The 20,132-nt window shown below is 42.4% G+C and overlaps 1 protein-coding gene across 1 annotated transcript in view; it reads right to left on the reverse strand.

Moving 5' to 3' along the window:
• Window positions 1-20,132, reverse strand: part of SAP130 (Sin3A associated protein 130) — a 99,956-nt gene that overhangs the window by 23,156 nt on the left and 56,668 nt on the right. The window contains 5 exon segments of the mRNA XM_070359927.1: window positions 24-137; window positions 1,223-1,326; window positions 12,307-12,432; window positions 12,616-12,864; window positions 19,213-19,571. Coding sequence (XP_070216028.1) covers window positions 24-137; window positions 1,223-1,326; window positions 12,307-12,432; window positions 12,616-12,864; window positions 19,213-19,571 — 952 coding nt within the window.

Consider the following 20,132-nt stretch of genomic DNA (forward strand, 5'->3'; position numbering starts at 1 on the left):
GGAGGGAAAGGGCTCCTTCAAACCTGTATTAGTTCATTTATTCGGTGTAAATCATCATCAGTTGCTGCTTTTTTCTTTGGGATAATCCCTTCCTGCAGGTTGGTGAGTCTTTCATAAACATCATGTTCTAGATTTGTCTGCAACAAACAAGAAGGAGGGAATCATGACCTCAGAAATACTTTTCTTCATCAAACGCAGGCAAAAAACCCACCTTGAATCACCTGTGTAAACTGGTATCAGGTCTGTCTGGGTTATAAAATCATTTCTCCCAATGACTAAGATACAGTACAGTAAGGAAAGTTAATCAACAATTTACATCACAATTGGCCATAATTCAGAGTATCTTCTAGGATAACTCTTTTTTTGGCTGCACCACGCAGCACGTGGGATCTTAGTTCCCTAATATATCCAACCTGACCTCCTTGCAGTGGAAGCTCAGAGTCTTAACCACTGCACCACCACGGAAGTCCAAGGATGGCTTTTAAATTCTCCCCTAAATTCCCAATTTCTCTGAAAAACATGTCCATAAGTTCCATAAAAATATGCTTTTATGCTAAATTTAAACCTAGCCATGGCACTACTTAAAAAAAAAAAAAGACCATGTTCTTCAGATCATGGCTACTCCAAAGACAGAAAGACTTCGTGAGATTATTTTGCTCGGCTCCTCTTTACCTTGCTGAAGGAAGGAGTCTTGCCCAGGGGTTATGGAAAGGGCTGAACACAGAGCGCACTGGACAGATGAGATCAACAGCAGTTTACTCTTCAGTATGCTCGCGGCCCAGGGGAGGAGGACACTGCATGTCATGCTGAACCACAGGGGGGTGCCCTCCATGACAGAGAGAGCAAGAGGGAACAGGTAGGGGCTGCAGGAGGCAGGCTCCGTAGTGCAAGAGTACGTGGCGCCCCCTGGTGCCCCCCAGGAGGACATCACTGGCTTATCTGAGTGTCTCGAGCTGGAGGAGAACTGAAGCCCACTGCTTAGGGAGAAGTGCTAATATGCCTTACTCCCACAGTGAGGAGCAGTCAGAACGGGTTGACAGGCCCCCTCTGTTTCAGATGTCACAGCAACACATAATATGAACCTTAACTGTAGGTCTTGCACACATAAAAACTCCACCATGATCCATGTTAACTGGGAACGCTTCACAATCACCCCTAAAGAAAATGCTCTATGAACTCAGATGTCCTCAGCAGGACTAACAACTGCTAGAGTGCCACCTACCAGCTGTAGCAACTGGGCTGCACAGAGGTGAACCTTCCAGCCTTGAGCACGACACGATACTCCTTTCTGATTAGCTATTTCCTGCAGCATAGCTTTCTTCTCCTCTGGAACCATAAAAAAAAAAATAAATAAAAGTCACTGAGAATGTAAGTCACAATATCAATAAAAGCTCTTTTGGTTCACTCCAGCAAAATAAGACTTACTTTGCTAATCTAATGAGTTCAAAAGAGAGTAAGCTACTACTCTAAGGTTTTAAGTGAGGGAAACAGTTTTTAGTGGGTTGGAGCCTTGCTCATGCCTGATGTCTCCAAGCATGTGGAGAGTCTGGGCATTAAGCTTAAAAGCTCTGTGGTGTTATCTAGATCTTGGAAGAAATCATAGGACTCCAACTTGAGTAACATTTAAATTCAGGTGGAAAAGTCCACAAATCAGCACTGTAGTAAAATAAATATGAACTTTATCATTTAGACTGGGGAAAGACAAACTAGGACTGAGGGGCACCTGTCAGAGGTGAGTTTAGACGTATCTGTGAAGTTTTAACATTACTGCTCACCAGGACTTAAAATGGATTTACACATTACATGGATAATCACAAACTATTTTTAAAAAAATTACCTTATTGAAAAAATCAATATTTTTTTCTGTTTAAAATTTTGGCTGCACTGGATCTTTGCTGTGGCACTCAGACTTTCTCTAGTCGCAGAGCATGGGCTCTAGAATGCGTGGGCTCGGCTATCGTGCTATGTGGGATCTCAGTTCCCCACTAGGGACTGAACCCTCATCCCCTGCATTGGAAGGTAGATTCTTGACCGCTGGTCCACCAGGGAAGTCCCTAAAAAATTAATCTTGACAAAATCCTATCTATATATTTGTCAAATGCATAAGACCAAGACTGAATCTTAATGTAAATGATAAGCTCCGGGTGATGATTATTTCAGTGTAGGCTCACCAAATGTGCCACTGCGGTGAGGGACGCTGAGAGTGAGGGAGGCTGTGCGTGTGTGGGGACAGGGGATGGGGGGCAGACACGGGACATCTCTTTACCTCCCGTTCAATTCTGCTGTGAACCTAAAACTGATCAACTTTACTTCCTAGAATAATTAACAACAACATAAAACCCCCAAACTTATCTGGTAGGCAAAGATTAGCAAGAAAGTAATTTAAAAATCTTAAACTTTTTGAGATAATTATTGATTCATATGCAATTGTAAGAAATAATACAGAGAGGTCCTATGTATTCTTTATCTGGTTTCCCTCAGTGGTAGTATCTGGCAAAACCGCAGTGTAACATCACAACCATGCTACTGACAAAGTCCACTGACTCTCTTCAGCTTTCATCAGTTTTACATGGTCTTGTGTCTGTTGTTACGAGCATTACAAAAAAACTTTTCAGCTCAAAATAATTAGATTCACAGAAGCTGCAAAGATAGTATAGAGATATATCTGGTAAGAGACCTGTATTTAGAACATAGGAAGAATTCTTACCACTCAACAATAAAGACAAATGAATTAAAAAGGACAAAATATCTAAACACACATTTTTCCAAAAAACATATACAAATTGCCAACAAACATGAAGATATTCAACATCATGAGGCATTGCTGCTGCTGATGCTAAGTCACTTCAGTTGTGTCCGACTCTGTGCGACCCCACAGACGGCAGCCCACCAGGCTTCCCGGTCCGTGGGATTCTCCAGGCAAGAACACTGGAGTGGGTTGCCATTTCCTGTTTCAATGCATGAAAGTGAAAAGTGAAAGTGAAGTCGCTCAGTCATGCCCGACTCTTAGCGACCCCATGGACTGCAGCCTATCAGGCTCCTCCGTCCATGGATTTTCCAGACAAGAGTACTGGAGTGGGGTGCCATCGCCTTCTCCGTCATTAGGCGTTAGGGAAATGCAAATAAAAACTGCAGTAAGTACCATTTCAAACCCCTTAAGATGCCATAATAATAATAAAAAAAGAGTAAGTGTTGGTGAGGATGTGGAAAAATCAGAAGTCGTATGCATTCCTGGTGGGAAAGTAAAATGTATTTGCTTTGGAAAATACTCTCAGAGTTCCTAGAATGTTAAACATAGTTACCAAACAGCCCAGAAATTCCATTCTTAGGTGTATGTACAAGAGAAATGAAAACAAATGTTCCCACAAAAATGTAGACACAAATGACCATAGGAACAGTATTCATGATCAAAAAGTGGAAACAACCCAAATGCCTACTGAGTGATGAATGGATAAATAGTATGTGGTATACATCCATAAAATAAGAGTATTATTTGGCAGGAAAATTGACTGAAGTCCTGATACATACCATACGGATGACTCTTGAAAACATTAAATTAAGTGAAATAAACCTGTCACAGAAGACTGCATGGTATATGATTCTGTTCATAGGAAATGTCCAGCAACGGGAAATTTAAAGAGATGGCAAGTAGATAAAAGAGGTTCCTAGGGTTGGGTGTAGGGAGGAGTGAAGACGGCAGGACTGGTGATGACAGCTAAGGGTTGTACTAATAGTTAAGGGTTGTACTTGTTGGGCTAATGAAAATGTTTTAAAATTAAATGTAGAGATAAACACGCAACTTTGTGAATACACTAAGAATCACTGAATTGTACATTTTAATAGGTTAATTGCATGCTACATGAATTATAGCTCACTAAAGCTTTTGTTGGGGAAAAAAGATAGTAACGAGAGGTCCAGTATTCCCCTTTACCCAGTTTTCCCTCACTGTTTACATCTTAGTAACTGCAGTACAGTTATCACACCCAGGAAATTGCCACTGATGTAAAGTGAGTATATGTCATATATCACATGTAAATTTATGTAACTGCTATGTCAATCGAGGTTTAGAGCTACTCACCACCACAAGAGACCTCCTGTGCCACACCTTCATGGTCACACCACCCCTTGCTTACGATTAACCCTTGATCCACTCATTTCTTCTCTATGTGTATAACTTTGTCACTCTGAGATTATATAAACAGAGTCGCACGGTATGTGTCTTTTTTCCGGGGAAGGGAGAGGGTGCATGTTTTGAAAATTGATTTCCCCGTAAGCCTAAGCACAATGCCTAAGCTGCTGCATAATCAATAGTTCTTTCCTGTCCATTGCTGACAAGAGTCAACGGCTCGTTTGTTTAACTGTTTGATACCATCTGTGTTGTTTCCAGCTCTTGGCTAATACCAGAGATGCTGCTATGAACACCTCTATCCAGATTTCTGTGTGGACAGAGGGTTTTCATTTTTCTGGGATAAATGCCCAGGAGGGCAACTGTCAGGTTATATGGTAAGTGTATGTTTAGTTTTTATGAAACTGCCAAACTGTTTTCCAGGGTAGCTCAGTAATGTATAAAAGACAGCTGAATTGCAATACGACAATGTTCTGCTAAGCAGCTTCCCCAGTGGAACTGGAGAAATTAAAAAAAACCCTTTAAACCTCTGGAAAAAGGTCCTAAGGGCAAACAGCAAGGCAGAAACATCTATTCAAACAAATCTACTAAAAGGTGAAAGACCAGTAGGTCTGTGGCATTTGAACCAAGACTGATCCCTATCTCCTCCCTCTAGCTTGGAAGGTGGAGACTCTGTTCCAGATTGCTATAGCCCCAAGCACAGGGTTCCCTCTTCCCCAGTTCCCAAAAGGAACAGGGCATTTCCCATCCTGCTCCCTGTTGCTGAGGCTAAGTCTCAGGTCCTGAGTCTAGTCGACATGTGGGGGTTCCCTTCTTTTGCTTAATCCCCACTTGTAGAAGGGAGACTGTACCTTAGGCAAGGTGAGCTGAGAACACTGGGGCCCAGGAGCCCTTCTCCTGGCTTGTGAAGTGGTGCATCACCCTAGGAGAGGCAGGCCACGTGGAAGACAGGCTGCTCCCCATCTCCCCTCCAACGAGCACTCACCTGCTAAGTTGCCATTGGCCCACCCCCACCTCCAGAACCCTAGGCTCAGAGATTCTGCCTGGAGAAACAAACAGGCCATAAAACAGGAAGCTTCTAATCTCTTCCCAAAGGAGCTGGCTCCAATTTCAACAGAGTGTGAAGTTCAAACCTAAAGGTGCTCCCATGAGCAGTGGAGGGTGTAGATAAGGCAAGTGGGAGGAAATGTGCAGACACAGTGAAGACACAGCCTAGACTGTGGGCTGACCCATTTGCAGGAGAGAACAAAGAGCAAGAGAGCTGGCAGGAGCTCTCCTTGGGGTCAGAATGATTATCAAACACTGACCTCAGAAACCATTCTGGCAAGGAGCTACAATATGACTGGATTAGTTTGCAGAGGAATTTGTGTTTAAGGGCAAATTCCAGCACTGTGTTCTTAATAGATCAAATGGCAAGCAATAAGTGGGGTTTATCAGTTGAACGTGGTCAGGGGAACAGGAGGAGAGAAGCCTGCCCATGCCACTGTCCTCCCACGGTGGCTGTGGGTATACTCAAAGCTCTGTCTCCCCAAGGAGTAACATCAGAGGCTTACCACTTGGTGGTGCTGGTGGGGTGGAGCTGATCAGACTTCACTAAAAGAATCCAGCCAGTCACTAAACAGCTAAAAACGCAAATAACTATAGCGGGTCTTTGAGGAGGCAGCGAGACCAGTACCTGGAGTCGCTACATTATCTAAAACGTCCAGTTTCCAACAAAAATTATGAGGCATTCAAACAAACAGGGAAGTATGACCCATACATGGGGAAAAAGAAATAGGCAGCAGAAAATGCTCGATAAGAGTGACCAGATGTCATATTTAAAAGATTTCAAAGTAGCCATTATGAATAAATTCATAGAATGAAAAGAAAGTATGAGTGAAGAAGTAAAAGAAGGGATGATAATCATGTCACATTAAACAGAGTATCAACATAGAGACAGAAATTGTACACCGTTAAGAGCACCAACAGACTGGTTCCAAATAGGAAAAGGAGTACATCAAGGCTGTATATTGTCACCCTGCTTATTTAACTTCTATGCAGAGTACATCATGAGAAACGCTGGGCTGGAAGAAGCACAAGCTGGAATCAAGATTCCCAGGAGAAATATCAATAACCTGAGATATGAAGATGACACCACCCTTATGGCAGAAAGTGAAGAAGAACTAAAAAGCCTTTTGATGAAAGTGAAAGTGGAGAGTGAAAAAGTTGGCTTAAAGCTCAACATTCAGAAAACGAAGATCATGGCATCTGGTCCCATCACTTCATGGGAAATAGATGGGGAAACAGTGGAAACAGTGTCAGACTTTATTTTTTTGGGCTCCCAAATCACTGCAGATGGTGACTGCAGCCATGAAATTAAAAGACGCTTACTCCTTGGAAGGAAAGCTATGACCAACCTAGATAGCATATTCAAAAGCAGAGACTTTACTTTGCCAACAAAGGTCTGTCTAGTCAAGGCTATGGTTTTTCCTGTGGTCATGTATGGATGTGAGAGTTGGACTGTGAAGAAGGCTGAGCGCTGAAGAACTGATGCTTTTGAACTGTGGTGTTGGAGAAGAATCTTGAGAGTCCCTTGGACTGCAAGGAGATCCAACCAGTCCATTCTGAAGGAGATGAGCCCTGGGATTTCTTTGGAGGGAATGATGCTGAAGCTGAAACTCCAGTACTTTGGCCACCTCACCTCATGCGAAGAGTCGACTCATTGGAAAAGACTCTGATGCTGGGAGGGATTGGGGGCAAGAGAAGGGGACGACAGAGGATGAGATAGCTGTATGGCATCACTGACTGGATAGACGTGAGTTTGAGTGAACTCCGGGAGTTGGTGATGGACAGGGAGGCCTGGCGTGCTGCGATTCATGGGGTCGCAAAGAGTCAGACACGACTGCGTGACTGAACTGAACTGAACTGAAGAGCACCAATGCATGTATAATGGGGTACCAAAAGGAAAAGAGATAAAGGAGAAGAAATATTCAAAGAAAAAATGACTTAAGATTTCTCACATTTACTGAAAAACAGTAATGTATATATCAGGAAGCTCAAGGCTAACTCCAAAGAAGATACATGCATACAGATGTATCAAAGTAAAAATGTTGAAAGTCAAAGCTAAAAATATCTTCAAAGAAGTAAGATAAAACATGATGCATCACTTACAATATAATCCCATTAAAATCAACAGCTGACTTCTCAGGAGAATCAGTGGCGTCTAGAAGGCAGTGGGGTAACAATCAAAATGCTCAAAGGAATGTATAAGAAATTTAGTTTCTCTACATCCTCAGCAGCATGTGGCATTATTAGTATTTCTAATACTGTATTTCCTTATTGATTTTGTCTGGATGATCTGTCCATTGATGAAAGATGAGTGTTAAAGTCTCCCACTATTATTGTGTTCCTGTCAATTTCTCCCTTTATGGCTGTTAGTATTTGCCTTATATATTGAGGTGTTCTATGTCGGGTGCATGTATCATTTACAATTGTTACACCTTCTTGGATTGATCCTTTGATGATTATGTAGTGTCCTTTGTTTTCTGTAAGTCTAATTTTGCCTGGTATGAGTACTGGTACTCCAGCTTTCTTTTGATTTCCATTTGCACAGAATACCTTTTTCCATTCTTTCACTTTCAGTCTGTATGTGTCCCTAGATCTGAAGTGGTTCTCTTACAGACAGCAAACTCAGGGGCCTTGTTTTTGTATCCATTCACCAGTCTACGTCTTTTGGTTGAAGCATTTAACCCGTTTACATTTAAGGTAATCATTGATATGTATGTTCTTACTGCCACTTTGTTGTTTTGGATTGTTTTCCTAGTCTTTTTTCTTCACAGGTCTTCTCGCAGGTCTTCTTTTGTTCTCTTGTCATTTAGTGACTAACTTTAGCGTTGTGTTTGGATCCCTCTTCTAAGCGTGTATCTACTGTCGACTTTGTGGTTATCCTGAGGTTTTGATACAGCAGTCTATATACAGACAAGATTGTTAATAAGCTGCTGGTTTGTAAATTTCAAATGCATTTCCAATATCCTGTATTTGTGGTCTCCTCACAACTGCTGGTTGTGATATAATATTTGTGTGGATGTGATTTCCTACCTTTATTGTACATTTGCCTTTGCCAGTGAACTTTTCCATTAGCAATTTCCTTATTTTTAGTTGTGGTCTTTTCCACTTAGAGAAGTTCCTTTAGAATTCGTTGCAAAGCTAGTCTGGTGGTGCTGAATTTTCTCAGCCTTTACCTGTATGTAAAGCTTTTGATTTCTCCATTGAATCTGAATGAAAGCCTTGCTGGGTAGAGTATTCTTGGTTGTAGGTTCTTTCCTCCTACACTTTAAATATATTGCACCATTCCCTTCTGGCCTGCAAAGTTTCTGCTGAGAAATCAGCTGATAACTTTATGGGAATTCCCATGTATGTTACCTGTTGTTTTCCCCTTGTTGCTTTTAATGTTTTATTTTTGTCTTTTTGACAAAAATTACTATGTCTTGGTGTGTTCCTCCTTGGGTTTTTCTTGCCTGGGACTCTGCTTTCTGGAGTTGGGTGACTATTTCCCTTCCCATGTTAGGGCAGTTCTCAGCTATTATGTCTTCAAGTATCTTCTCAGGTCCTTTCCCTCTCTCTTCTGGGACCCCTCTAATGTGAGTGTTGGTACATTTAATGTTGTCTTGAGCTCTCTCAGATTGTTTTAATTTCTCTTCACTTGGTTTTCTTTCTCCTGTTTTACGGCAGTGATTCCCACCGTTCTGTCTTCTAGATCACTCATATGTTTTCCTGCTTCAGTTATTCTGCTATTGATTCCTTCTAGTGTAGTTTTCATTTTAGTTACTGTGTTGTTCATCTTTGTTCTTTAGTTCTTCTAGGTCTTTGTAAAACATCTCTTGTATCTTCTTAATCTATGCCTCTATATTTTTTCTGTGCTGGATCTTCTTTACTATCATTATTTCAAACTCTTTTTCTGGTAGGCTGCCTGTCTCCACTTCACTTGGTTGTTCTGGGGTTTTATCTTGTTCCTCCGTCTGGGACATGTCCCTCTGCTGTCTCATTTTGTCTAGCTTCCTGTGATTGTGGTTTCCATTCTGCAGGCTGCAGTACTGTGGTTGTTGCTTCTGCTATGTGCTTGCTGGTGGATGAGGCTAAGAGGTTTGTGCAGATTTCCTAATGGGAGGGCCTGGTTCCTGCCAAGGGGTGGGTGGAGCTGGGTTCTGTCTCTCTGGTGGTCAGGGCAGTGCTCAGAGACTTAAGCTGTCTGCTGGTTGGCACTAGTGGTAAAGAACCTGCCTGCCAATGCAGAAGATGCAAGACAGTCAGGTTTGATTCCTGGGTCAGGAAGATCCTCTGGAGTAGGAAATGGCAACCAAATTTAGCATTCTTGCCTTGAGAATCCCATGGACAGAAGAGCTTGGAGGGCTATACTCCATCAGATCACAGACAGGACTGAAATGACTTAGCACAAGCATGAGCTGGTGGGTGGAGCTGTGTTCCTGCCCTGTTGGTTATCTGGCTTGAGGCATTCCAGCACTGGAGCCTAGAGGTTGCTGGGGGTAGCTAATGGCAGCTTCTGGGAGGGCTATCCCAATGAGTACTCCCCAGAACTGCTGCCGCCAGTATCTTTGTCCCTATAGTGAACCACGGCCATCCCCATGTTTAATTCCCATGGGTTGAAGGTTTTTCTGTTATCTGTTATTGGTTTCTAGTTTGAGTCTATCATGGCCAATGAAGATACTCTGCTGCTGCTGCTGCCAAGTTGCTTCAGTCGTGTCTGACTCTGGGCAACCCCATAGATGGCAGCCCACTAGGCTCTGCCGTCCCTGGGATTCTCCAGGCAAGAACACCAGAGTGGGTTGCCATTTCCTTCTCCAATGCATGAAAGTGAAAAGTGAAAGTAAAGTCACTCAGTCCTGTCCGACTTTTCACAACCGCATGGACTGCAGCCTACCAGGCTCCTCCATCCATGGGATTTTCCAGGCAAGAGTACTGGAGTGGGGTGCCACTGCCTTCTCTGAAGATGCTCTACATGATTTCAACTCTCTCCAAATTGTTGAGGTTTATGATCCTAAATGGAGAAGGCAGTGGCACCCCACTCCAGTACTCTTGCCTGGAAAATCCCATGGATGGAGGAGCCTGGTGGGCTGCAGTCCATGGGGTCCCAAAGAGTCGTACATGACTGAGTGACTTCATTTTCACTTTTCACTTTCATGCATTGGAGAAGGAAATGGCAACTCACTCCGGTGTTCTTGCCTGGAGAATCCCAGGGATGGCGGGGCCTGGTGGGATGCCGTCTCTGGGGTCGCACAGAGTCGGACACGACTGAAGTGACTTAGCAGCGGCAGCAGCAGCATGATCCTAAATAAGGTCTATGTGCATCTTGAGAGAATATGTATTCTGCTGCAGTTCAAGTGTCCTATAAATGTCTACTAAATGTTGGTTTGTGGTATTCACTTCTTGCATATTCTTGCTGATTCTCTATCAAGTGCTTCTATCAATTGCTGAGACGAGTATGTTGATGTTCTAACTATAACCACATATTTGCCTACTATTTCTTTCAGCTGTTTTTGCTTCATATTTCTGAAGCTCTTGGGTTTTGCTGACTATTTTTTAAATCAGTATGTAATGCCTTTCTTCATTTCTGGTAATTTTCTTTCCTCTGAAGTCTATTTTATTTGATATTAATATAACCACTCTTTTAAAATCAACGTTTGCAACGTTTGGTCTTCCATCCTTTTACTGTCACTCTATGATACACTGTATCTGAAGCTTCTTACGGACAGAGTATGGTTGCATCTTTTTTTCATTCTCTCTGCCAATCTGTGTGTTAATTGATATGTTAGATTATTTACACTTAAGATAATTACTGATATGTAAGGCTAAGTCTGCCAGGTTATTATTTGTTTTCTGTTTGCTTCCTGTGCTTCTTGCCATTTCTTTTTTTCCTTTTCTTCAAGTGAATTACCTGTTTTCAGTATTCTGTCTTTACTTGTTTATACGAATATGACTTTACAGCTTAGGCAAAACAGTTCAATTAAAGTTTAATAGTCAAGAGACTTGGCACAAAGTGATTAATACATACATATTTGAACAGCAGATTTAGGAATCATCAATATTTTCAGCTGTCAAATTACCTTGAGATAGCTTATGAAGAGTGAATTCCAATAAGCAATAGGTATTTTCTTATAAGCCTTAAAATGTTACTAGGGAAACTGTAAATATTTTCCTGCTACAATATGGAATTCTGTGGTGTGAAGAAATGTTTGGTGGCTCATATCCTACTTTCACCAAAGGCCCACAGCCTCTGATTTCTCTTTGGAAGTCTCACCCTCTTTTCTAAACTCAGGGTACACTCACGAGGAAGAAAAGCAGGGCAGTGCAGCCACCTCTGTGCTCCCATTCAGAGACTGAACTGTCAGGATCTTCACTCCTGCTCATGGGCTTTAGTCTGCACCATCTAACTTGGACTCATCTTGAGGCTTCAAGGGAACCCTCAGAGAAGCTTCTAAATACAATTTATTTGAGGGAATAGGAAATATGGCAAATTCTCTGAAAACTCACACTTCTCTATGCAATGATTATATTTGAGACTAATAACACTTAAAGTCTATCCACAGAAATATTTGCAGATTCAAGCAAACTGCTATCATCCATTTTCACTGTAAGTGTGTTTATTAGAATGTTATTCTCAAGTTCAACAACCACAAAAACATTTACTGTGTGCTCACACTAGATCATCCCACATATGTTTGAACAAATGTTGAACAAAAGATCTTTTGTTTCACATATGTTAAACAAAAGGCCTTTTGGAAAATACACTTTCTAGGGCTTATGCTGAATGTACATCTGAGCAGCCCGGGACTACTGTGGTCTATGTCCCATAACAATCTAGTATAGCTCCTCCTCAACTACTTTAGGGGCTAAGGAGGTCATCTGTCACTACCTGGGGAGTGGCAACACAGTAGTCTTATTCATTAGACTGTGTTCTCAGTAAAGTACATATAGCTTTCTACAGCAAAGGATAATTCTCCAAATTTTATGCTCAACTGTATATTATGCTTAAGAGTAAACAATAAATTTATAACAAAACTGACGGGGTTCTTTTTGAAGCTGGAAAACTGTGATTCTGTCTTTTCATTCTACTGTGACTTTAACACAGCTGAATGAAAAACCAACTGCATGAGTCAACACTAACCATTTCTGGCAAAACTGACCTTTGACCCGGACATCACTGTACCGCTGAAAGTGGTGGTAAGCAGCTTTCCAGGGGTTCCGATAGTGACGGAGCAAAGTAATGGGAGGTCTTGGACGCACTGGGACATACCTTACACCTTCTTCATCTATTTAAACCAGAAGAAAAAGAAAACATTATATAGCTTACTATATATTTGCAACAATATTTCCTGGTACAATTTCTGCAGATGAGCTGTAAGTGAAATAGTTACTGTAAACAGCCTCAGGGATAAACTCCTAGCTTAAGTGGGAAGCTTTCCATGACCAAAGTTAACTCAAGTGAGCATTACCAATATACTCCTTGGGAGGAGACTTGCGCTTCTCTGCCTTCACCAGAAGACTCTTGGCAGTGGACTTCTCGTCATCAGTGCTGTTTGTCTCCATCATATCCCCTTCTTCTGTTGAAATCACATGCTGCTGCTTCCGAGGCTTTTTCCTTGGCGAAGCACCAGGGGGTAAGTCACTTGTAGGCATGGACAGGTTGTTAGCCAGCAATGCAAGAGACGGAGACACGGTGTTGGTAGCCAGAGGAGGAACTGCTGTCATAGGAAACAGGGTGCACGTGTATGAGAACCCAAACACGGTGGAGAGTGTCAGCTGACTTCCATCAGAGAGAGCGTTAACAAAGACAGAAAAGACAGCCAATATCTACACGTGCCCAGGACGCTGCTAAAGCACGCTAACTGCGGCAGAGGTTGCCTGCTGCTCTCTGACGCCTCACACCTTCATCTCCCTTAAGGTACAAGGTGCTCCTCACCCTGAAATGGGCACACTGCCACTCAGCTGAAAGACTATATTTACTAGTTTCTCTTACGGTATGGTATGGCTATTTGAAATTAAAATTCTAGTGCTTTGCAGAAATTTTAAGAACTTTCCTTAAAAGAACAAAGGCTTTACCCACTCCATGTCTTCTTCCTGTGACCCTGGAACTCAGATGGGATAGCTAGAGTTCCAGCAGCTATCTTGAGTCAAGAGCATTAGGGTCAAATTCTAGGGGTGGTAGAAGGCTGGATCCCTAAAGATTTTATGGAATCCACATAACATGGCTGGACTGTCTGCCCCAGGATTCACTTCAAGAGAAACAATAAAAACTTACATGTTCAAGCCACTATTTTTCAAGTCTTTCAACAGTAATTTCTAGGAGATAACCCATCACCTCATATAGGCTTCAATAATAATCTGGGTAAGCGGACAGTATTGCCCCTCAACTTAATGATGGGAAATGCGGCACACACCGCACAGAGAGTGATGGAGAGCTGGGTGGTGAGAGAGGCGGTGTGGCTTCAGAGCACAGCCAGTCCAGTGCCTCCAGACAAAGAGCATGCTAAGCACAAAGCCAACAGCGTTTGTTTGGGCTTGTATGGGTCATCTATCTGGTGACTTGCAATTCATGATAAAAGCTCACCTCAACTCTTCTACTGTATCCTTGGTCCGTCCTTTCCTTCTACCATTCCTCAGCCATCCATTCCCAACAGTCACAGCCTCAACTCTGTCATCTAATCTCAATCTCTAACATCTGACTTTCCAGTCAAAAGCAACTCTCTTTCCAGGTCATTTCTCTTAGCAACTCACCTCCAACAATTCTTATACACCATTAAGAACTATTTTCCATTAACCACAGTAGTTTTTTTGCTGTCATTCATCCCTCTAATATCTTCTCTTTCTGATCATTGGGTTTTAGCTCTCCTATCAATTTTATTTATTCACTTACTGTCCCTTCTCATGCTATACTGCACTCACTGAACAAAAAGCACAGCAGGTTAAACCCAACTCTCCAACTAAGTCTACAACTATGCAGCTGAGGGCAGCCAGAGGAAAACACACAGCAATGCAAACAGGCCTCCTGACAGCAGGCCGGCACTGCTGCTGGAAGATCCTCCTGCATCTGCCAAGTCCATTTGCCCTCCACACTTCCCATACTGCCCTTTCCCTCAGCTAATGCCTATGCTTTCTATTTGACAGAAAAACACAGAAATCATCAGAAGGAAACGTCCATAAATTCCCACCACATATACCCACTCACTTGCACGGTGACCAGGCACTTCCTTTCTCTCTCTGTGCTTTCAGGAAAGGCAGATTCCTTCACATTCAAGGTAGGTCCCACCCACTCTCATCTCCTCAGACATCGCCGCAAGAATTCATCTTTTTCCTGCATCATCAGTTCTTTCCTCTTTATTGGCTCATTCCCATTAACATACAAAACTTATTTGTCCTGTCTTAAAAATAACTTTGGGGCTTCCCTGGCGGCCCAGTGGTTAAGAATCCACCTGCCAATGCAGGGGACATGAATTCGATCCCTGGTCTGGGAAAATCCCACGTGCCACAACTACTGAAGCATACACGCTTAGAGCCTGTGCTCCACAAGAGAAACCACCACAGTGAGAAGTCTGGGCACCATAAGGAAGAACAGCAACCAGAGAAAGCCCACGTGCAGCAACGAAGACCCAGTGTAGCCAAAAAGAAAACTTGGCATCATTTCCCTTCAGTTATTGGCCTTCCTTTTTCTGGTGCTTTATAACAAGTCCCTCAAGTGCTGTTTATACTCAATGTCTCTCACAGTTATCTCCCAGCTTTCTCCTGAACCCACACCCCACCATGCTGTGACCCAATATGATTACATGGCAAATGCTCTTCTCAAGATCTGCATGACCTTCATGTTGTTATACCCAATGGTTGCTGCTCAGTGCTTACCTTACTCTATCTCTCAGCAGCTGCAACCCTTGTCCTGGCTTTCCAGGACATCACACACTCCACGTTTTATTCCTATCACTCCAGCCTGTCCATTTAGTCTTCTTTGCTGGTTTTGGACTCCTCTCCCTTCTGAAAACGGTGCAGTGCCCCAGGGCTCAATTTACAACTACTTCTGTTTCTTATCAGCACTCATTCCTCAGATGATTCTATCCATTACCCAGCCAGACTCATGGCTTTAAACATAATTCATACATATAATGGCAACTCCCCAATTTACACCGGCAACTTAATTTTCTTCTAAAAGCTAGGCTTACAGATCAGACTACTTGATGTCCACTTGAAAGTCTAACTCAAACTCACCAGAGCAAAAACTAACTCCTAATCTCTCCCTACACAATGGAGTCCCCCTGCTGTACTGAAAATGAGGGTTTCCAGTTTTGTGTTTGTACTCGGTCTCTCAGTCATGTCTGACTCTTTTGAGACTCCACGGACTGCAGCCTGCCAGGCTCCTTTGACCATGGAATTTTCCACACAAGAATACTGGAGTGGGGTGCCATTTCCTACTCCAGGGGATCTTCCTGACCCAGGGATCGAACCTGTGTCTCTTGCGCTTCCTGCAGTGGCATGTGGATTCTTCACCACTGTGCCATCTGGGAAGTCCTATGCTTCTAGTTACTAAGATCAAATCTTTAGTTTCCTCTGATGCTGTTCCTCATGCACAATATCCCTCTTTAAAGAAATCCTCTCAGTTCTTCAATAAAATATCTATACTCTCACCACGTCACACCACTGGTACTGCTACTTCCTTGGCTGAAACCTTCACTGGTCCCTGCTGTTAAAGCAGTAGCCTCTAAACACATCTCCCTAATTCTAATCTTGTTCCCAGTCTTTTTTTCTACAGAGTAACCAGAGTGGTCTATTAAAAACAGAAGTGAACTCAAGTTCCTCCTCTCCTCAGAACCCTCTCATAGCTCCCAGCTCCCTCAGCAAAGTTAAAGTCCTTCCAGAGGCTCCTAAGCTCTCACAGTCCTGACCCGTATCTCTGGCCTTCTCTCTCCCACTGCCCTCGCTTACTCAGCTCCATCTGTCAATGCCTCTGTGCTATGTGTTGAGCACAAGAGGCACGTTACTATCTTAGGCTTTTACATTTACTGCTTTCTTAGTCTGAAATGCTTTTTTTCCAGATACTCTCATGGCCAGCACTTCATCTCTTCAATGTCTCTACTCAAAGATCATTTCTTCAGTAAAGCTTTCCCTTTAAAACTCTTAAAAAAAAAATCACACCTCCAGCCCTAACTTTCCCTTACATTTTGTCCTTTATTTTACTTTTTACCACAATAAACTGTGGAAAATTCTGAAAGAGATGAGAATACCAGACCACCTGATCTGCCTCTTGAGAAACCTGTATACAGGTCAGAAGCAATAGTTAGAACTGGATGTGGAACAACAGACTGGTTCCAAATAGGAAAAGGAGTACGTCAAGGCTGTATATTGTCACCCTGCTTATTTAACTTATATGCAGAGTACATCATGAGAAATGCTGGGCTGGAAGAAGCACAAGCTGGAATCAAGATTGCCGGGAGAAATATCAATAACCTCAGATATGTAGATGACATCACCCTTATGGCAGAAAATGAAGAAGAACTAAAGAGCCTCTTGGTAAAAGTGAAAGAAGAGAGTGAAAAAGTTGGCTTAAAGCTCAACATTCAGAAAATTAAGATCATGGCATCTGGTCCCATCACTTCATGGCAGATAGACGGGGAAACAGTGGAAACAGTGGCTGACTTTATTTTTCTGGGCTCCAAAATAACTGCGGATAGTGATTGCAGCCATGAAATTAAAAGATGCTTGCTCCTTGGAAGCAAAGTTATGACCAACCTAGATAGCATATTCAAAAGCAAAGACATTACTTTGCCAACACAGGTCTGTCTAGTCAAGGCTATGGTTTTTCCAGTGGTCATGTATCGATGTGAGAGTTGGACTGTAAAGAAAGCTGAGTGCAGAAGAATTGATGCTTCTGAACTGTGGTGTTGGAGAAGACTCTTGAGAGTCCCTTGGACTGCAAGGAGATCCAACCAGTCCACACTAAAGGAGATCAGTCCTGGGTGTTCATTGGAAGGACTGATGTTGAAGCTGAGGCCACCTGATGCGGAGAGCTGATTCATTTGAGAAGACCCTGATCTGGGAAAGACTGAGGGCAGAAGGAGAAGGGGACGACAGAGAATGAGATGCTGGATGGCATCATTGACTCGATGGACAGGAGTTTGAGTAAACTCCGGGAGTTGGTGATGGACAGGGACACCTGGTTTGCTGCAGTCTGTGGGATCGCAAAGAGTTGGACATGACTGAGCGACTGAACTGAACTCTTACTAGAATGTAATCTTCAAGAAGATGGGAGATGTGCATGATCTGTACAAAGTGCTTGGTGAAAAGCCTGACAGAACCAAGGCTGGTGCTGAGCCCTACAATTTGAGGAAGAACCAGGGTCAGATTCCTAGTATGGAAAGGTAAGAGGAACTGTCTAGAAGGGTGACAGAGCAGATGAACAGCATTTCATTTCCCCTCCGGGGTGACCCATAGCATCTTTCAACAGAAGTGCTGAAGTATCATAGGGTGTTACCATAGGATGTTTCATGGCATTATAAATGAAAATAAATAAGCAAATAAATACACAGCAGATTTACAAACTGTAGGCACAGTATGACTACGCCTCTTAACTGAACGAATGTTATGGGAGGTGGGGGCCTTCATGTCGAAATGGTAGAGGGTAATAGTAGGTAACTACAGCACAAAGTGACTTGCTTTTCACTTTGGCTTTGTCTGTATTACATAAATTTCATACACTGAATGTTACTTTTATAGTCAGGAAAAATAAGACTCCACAATAAATTATGAAAAAAACAGAAAACAGGGACTTCCCTGGTGGTCCAGTGGTTAAGAACCTGCCTTCCAATGCAGGGTACATGGGTTTGGTTCCCTTGGCAAGGAGCTAAGAGTCCACATGTCACGGGGCAACTAGGCCATGTGCTTTAATGAAAGATCTGGCAGGCAACAATGAAGACCCTGAGTGCCACAACAGAGATCTCGTATGCCTAACCAAGGGTCACAGCCAAAAACCCGCCCCAAAACAACAAAGAACCCAACAAACAAACAAATGCCTAGAAAATCAAGCAAACAGAAAGCAAGCCTCTCAAGTGACCTGCCTTTCTACAAACTGGAAGTTTAGAGTTGAGAAGAAAACAAAAAGGGATAGTGGTACTTTTGAGATTTTACTAATCATAAATGTTTATCAAGAGACTAATTTTAACAATGCAAATCTTACTTTATTGCATAAACAAAGGCAAAGCATACTGGGAGGTAATCAACCATAAATTAATCAGCATTTAGCTATAATCACACTGAGAAATGGAGTATCATCTGCCTTATCAATCAACAAGGATGTCACACTCACCTAGCTCTCCAAGATAACCAGGAAGGAGAACTGTATCTGTGGTTTGGCAGCCGTCAGGCTGCAGCCACTCCCTGTGGTGAGCACTGAGGAAAAATGAAGGATCCTGGCCAGAGAGAGCTGAGATACATATGAAAGGAACGATTTCAGTGAGCCCAGACTCTCTGATCTTCCTACACATAGAAAAGCGCTAAATTCCTTAACTTGAGATATCTGGTTTTCTTCAATTCACAAAAATATTTTCACAGTTCAGACCACCTGTCCCGTGCTGCAAACTTCTATATAACCCGACTCCTCCCCCTGCCTCCTTATAGCAGTTCTTTAAGGGTCACTTGAGATGCTGTCTCCCAGGCTAAAAGTCCTAAAAATTTCCACTGAATAAAACATAAATCTCAATTTTTAGATTATGACTATTTTTTAAGTTGACAGTATTGTGATCCTCTTTATATGGTAATACTTCCTTAATTAATACAAGAAGCTATGTTTAAAAATACTCTTGGGGAAACAATCTTTTCATTGATTTGGGTGAGGAATAAAATTAGTTACAAAAATGGCAGCAATATGGTTTTAAGTTTGGAAAAGGATGCTTTCTTCTATTTATTAAAAACTAATGAAATGGAAATTTCAAATGGGAATCTAGGAGTCAGGCTTCCAGACTGAGGGTCATACAAGAGTTTGGACTCTTGAGGAGAGTAAGAAAAGGGGAAGAAGCAATTGCCAGCAAAGAGTATCCTACAAATGAACTTACCAGAAACTGGCCTCATGATGTCCATTGGTTCCACTTCTTCTTTAACTTTTATCTCTGGTACAGGAGGGCCCAAAACAGAAGATAGACTGCCACCCACGGCTGCTGACGGTGGAGGGGCAGCGGCAATGGTAGTGATGGGTGGAGTGATGGGAACTGCTCCAGGAATGGTTGGAAGGGCGACCGCTGGTTGTGATGGGGGACTAGCTGCTGCAATCATAGTTGGAATGGCTGGTGGAGGCTGCTGAGTGGTGGGTGGGACTGCAATGGTGGGCTGATCACTATTTTGACTGGACATGGTCTCCATAGACACAGTGACTGGAGTGGCCATTGATACGTGGATTTCTGACTTGGGTTTGGCACTGAAAAATAAAAGCAAAGATGATGTAGCAAACAACAGAAAATTTACTTAACTTGGATCATCTCAGACGTGAATATTTGTCCAACACACAGTACAACTAAAACTCTATTCCTTGATTTTAGAAGTTGAACTTTAAGGTAACTTTTACAGGGAATTCAAGTTTTAGAACCATTGCCATCAAGTTTTTATAGGCAGTAATAAAATTAACTTAGAAAACAAAGAGCAGTTTAAACAAATTACTGAAAGTCACTTCACTGAAAGGCAATCAGTTTTCATCAAGGTAGTGTATTTTTCCCTCCAAGAATTTGTTACTGTGTATGTTGCCTTGGGAGCTTCAAAAATTGAGTAGATGCAAAACAATACAAATTGAGAATAACTTCCCTCCACTTTGCATACCCAGCCCTCTACCCACAGGCACCACTCTTATAACCTTCCAGTATATGTTTCATCAGAGATACTTCAGACATCTACAAATATACTGTTCAAAAATGTATTGATTTTTGTCAGCTTTATACGACAAAATTAATGTCCTTACAAATTCTTCTCAAACATTTTTTTAAGT

This window comes from Bos mutus, chromosome 2 (assembly GCF_027580195.1).
Source record: "Bos mutus isolate GX-2022 chromosome 2, NWIPB_WYAK_1.1, whole genome shotgun sequence".
Classification (NCBI taxonomy): Eukaryota; Metazoa; Chordata; class Mammalia; order Artiodactyla; family Bovidae; genus Bos; species Bos mutus.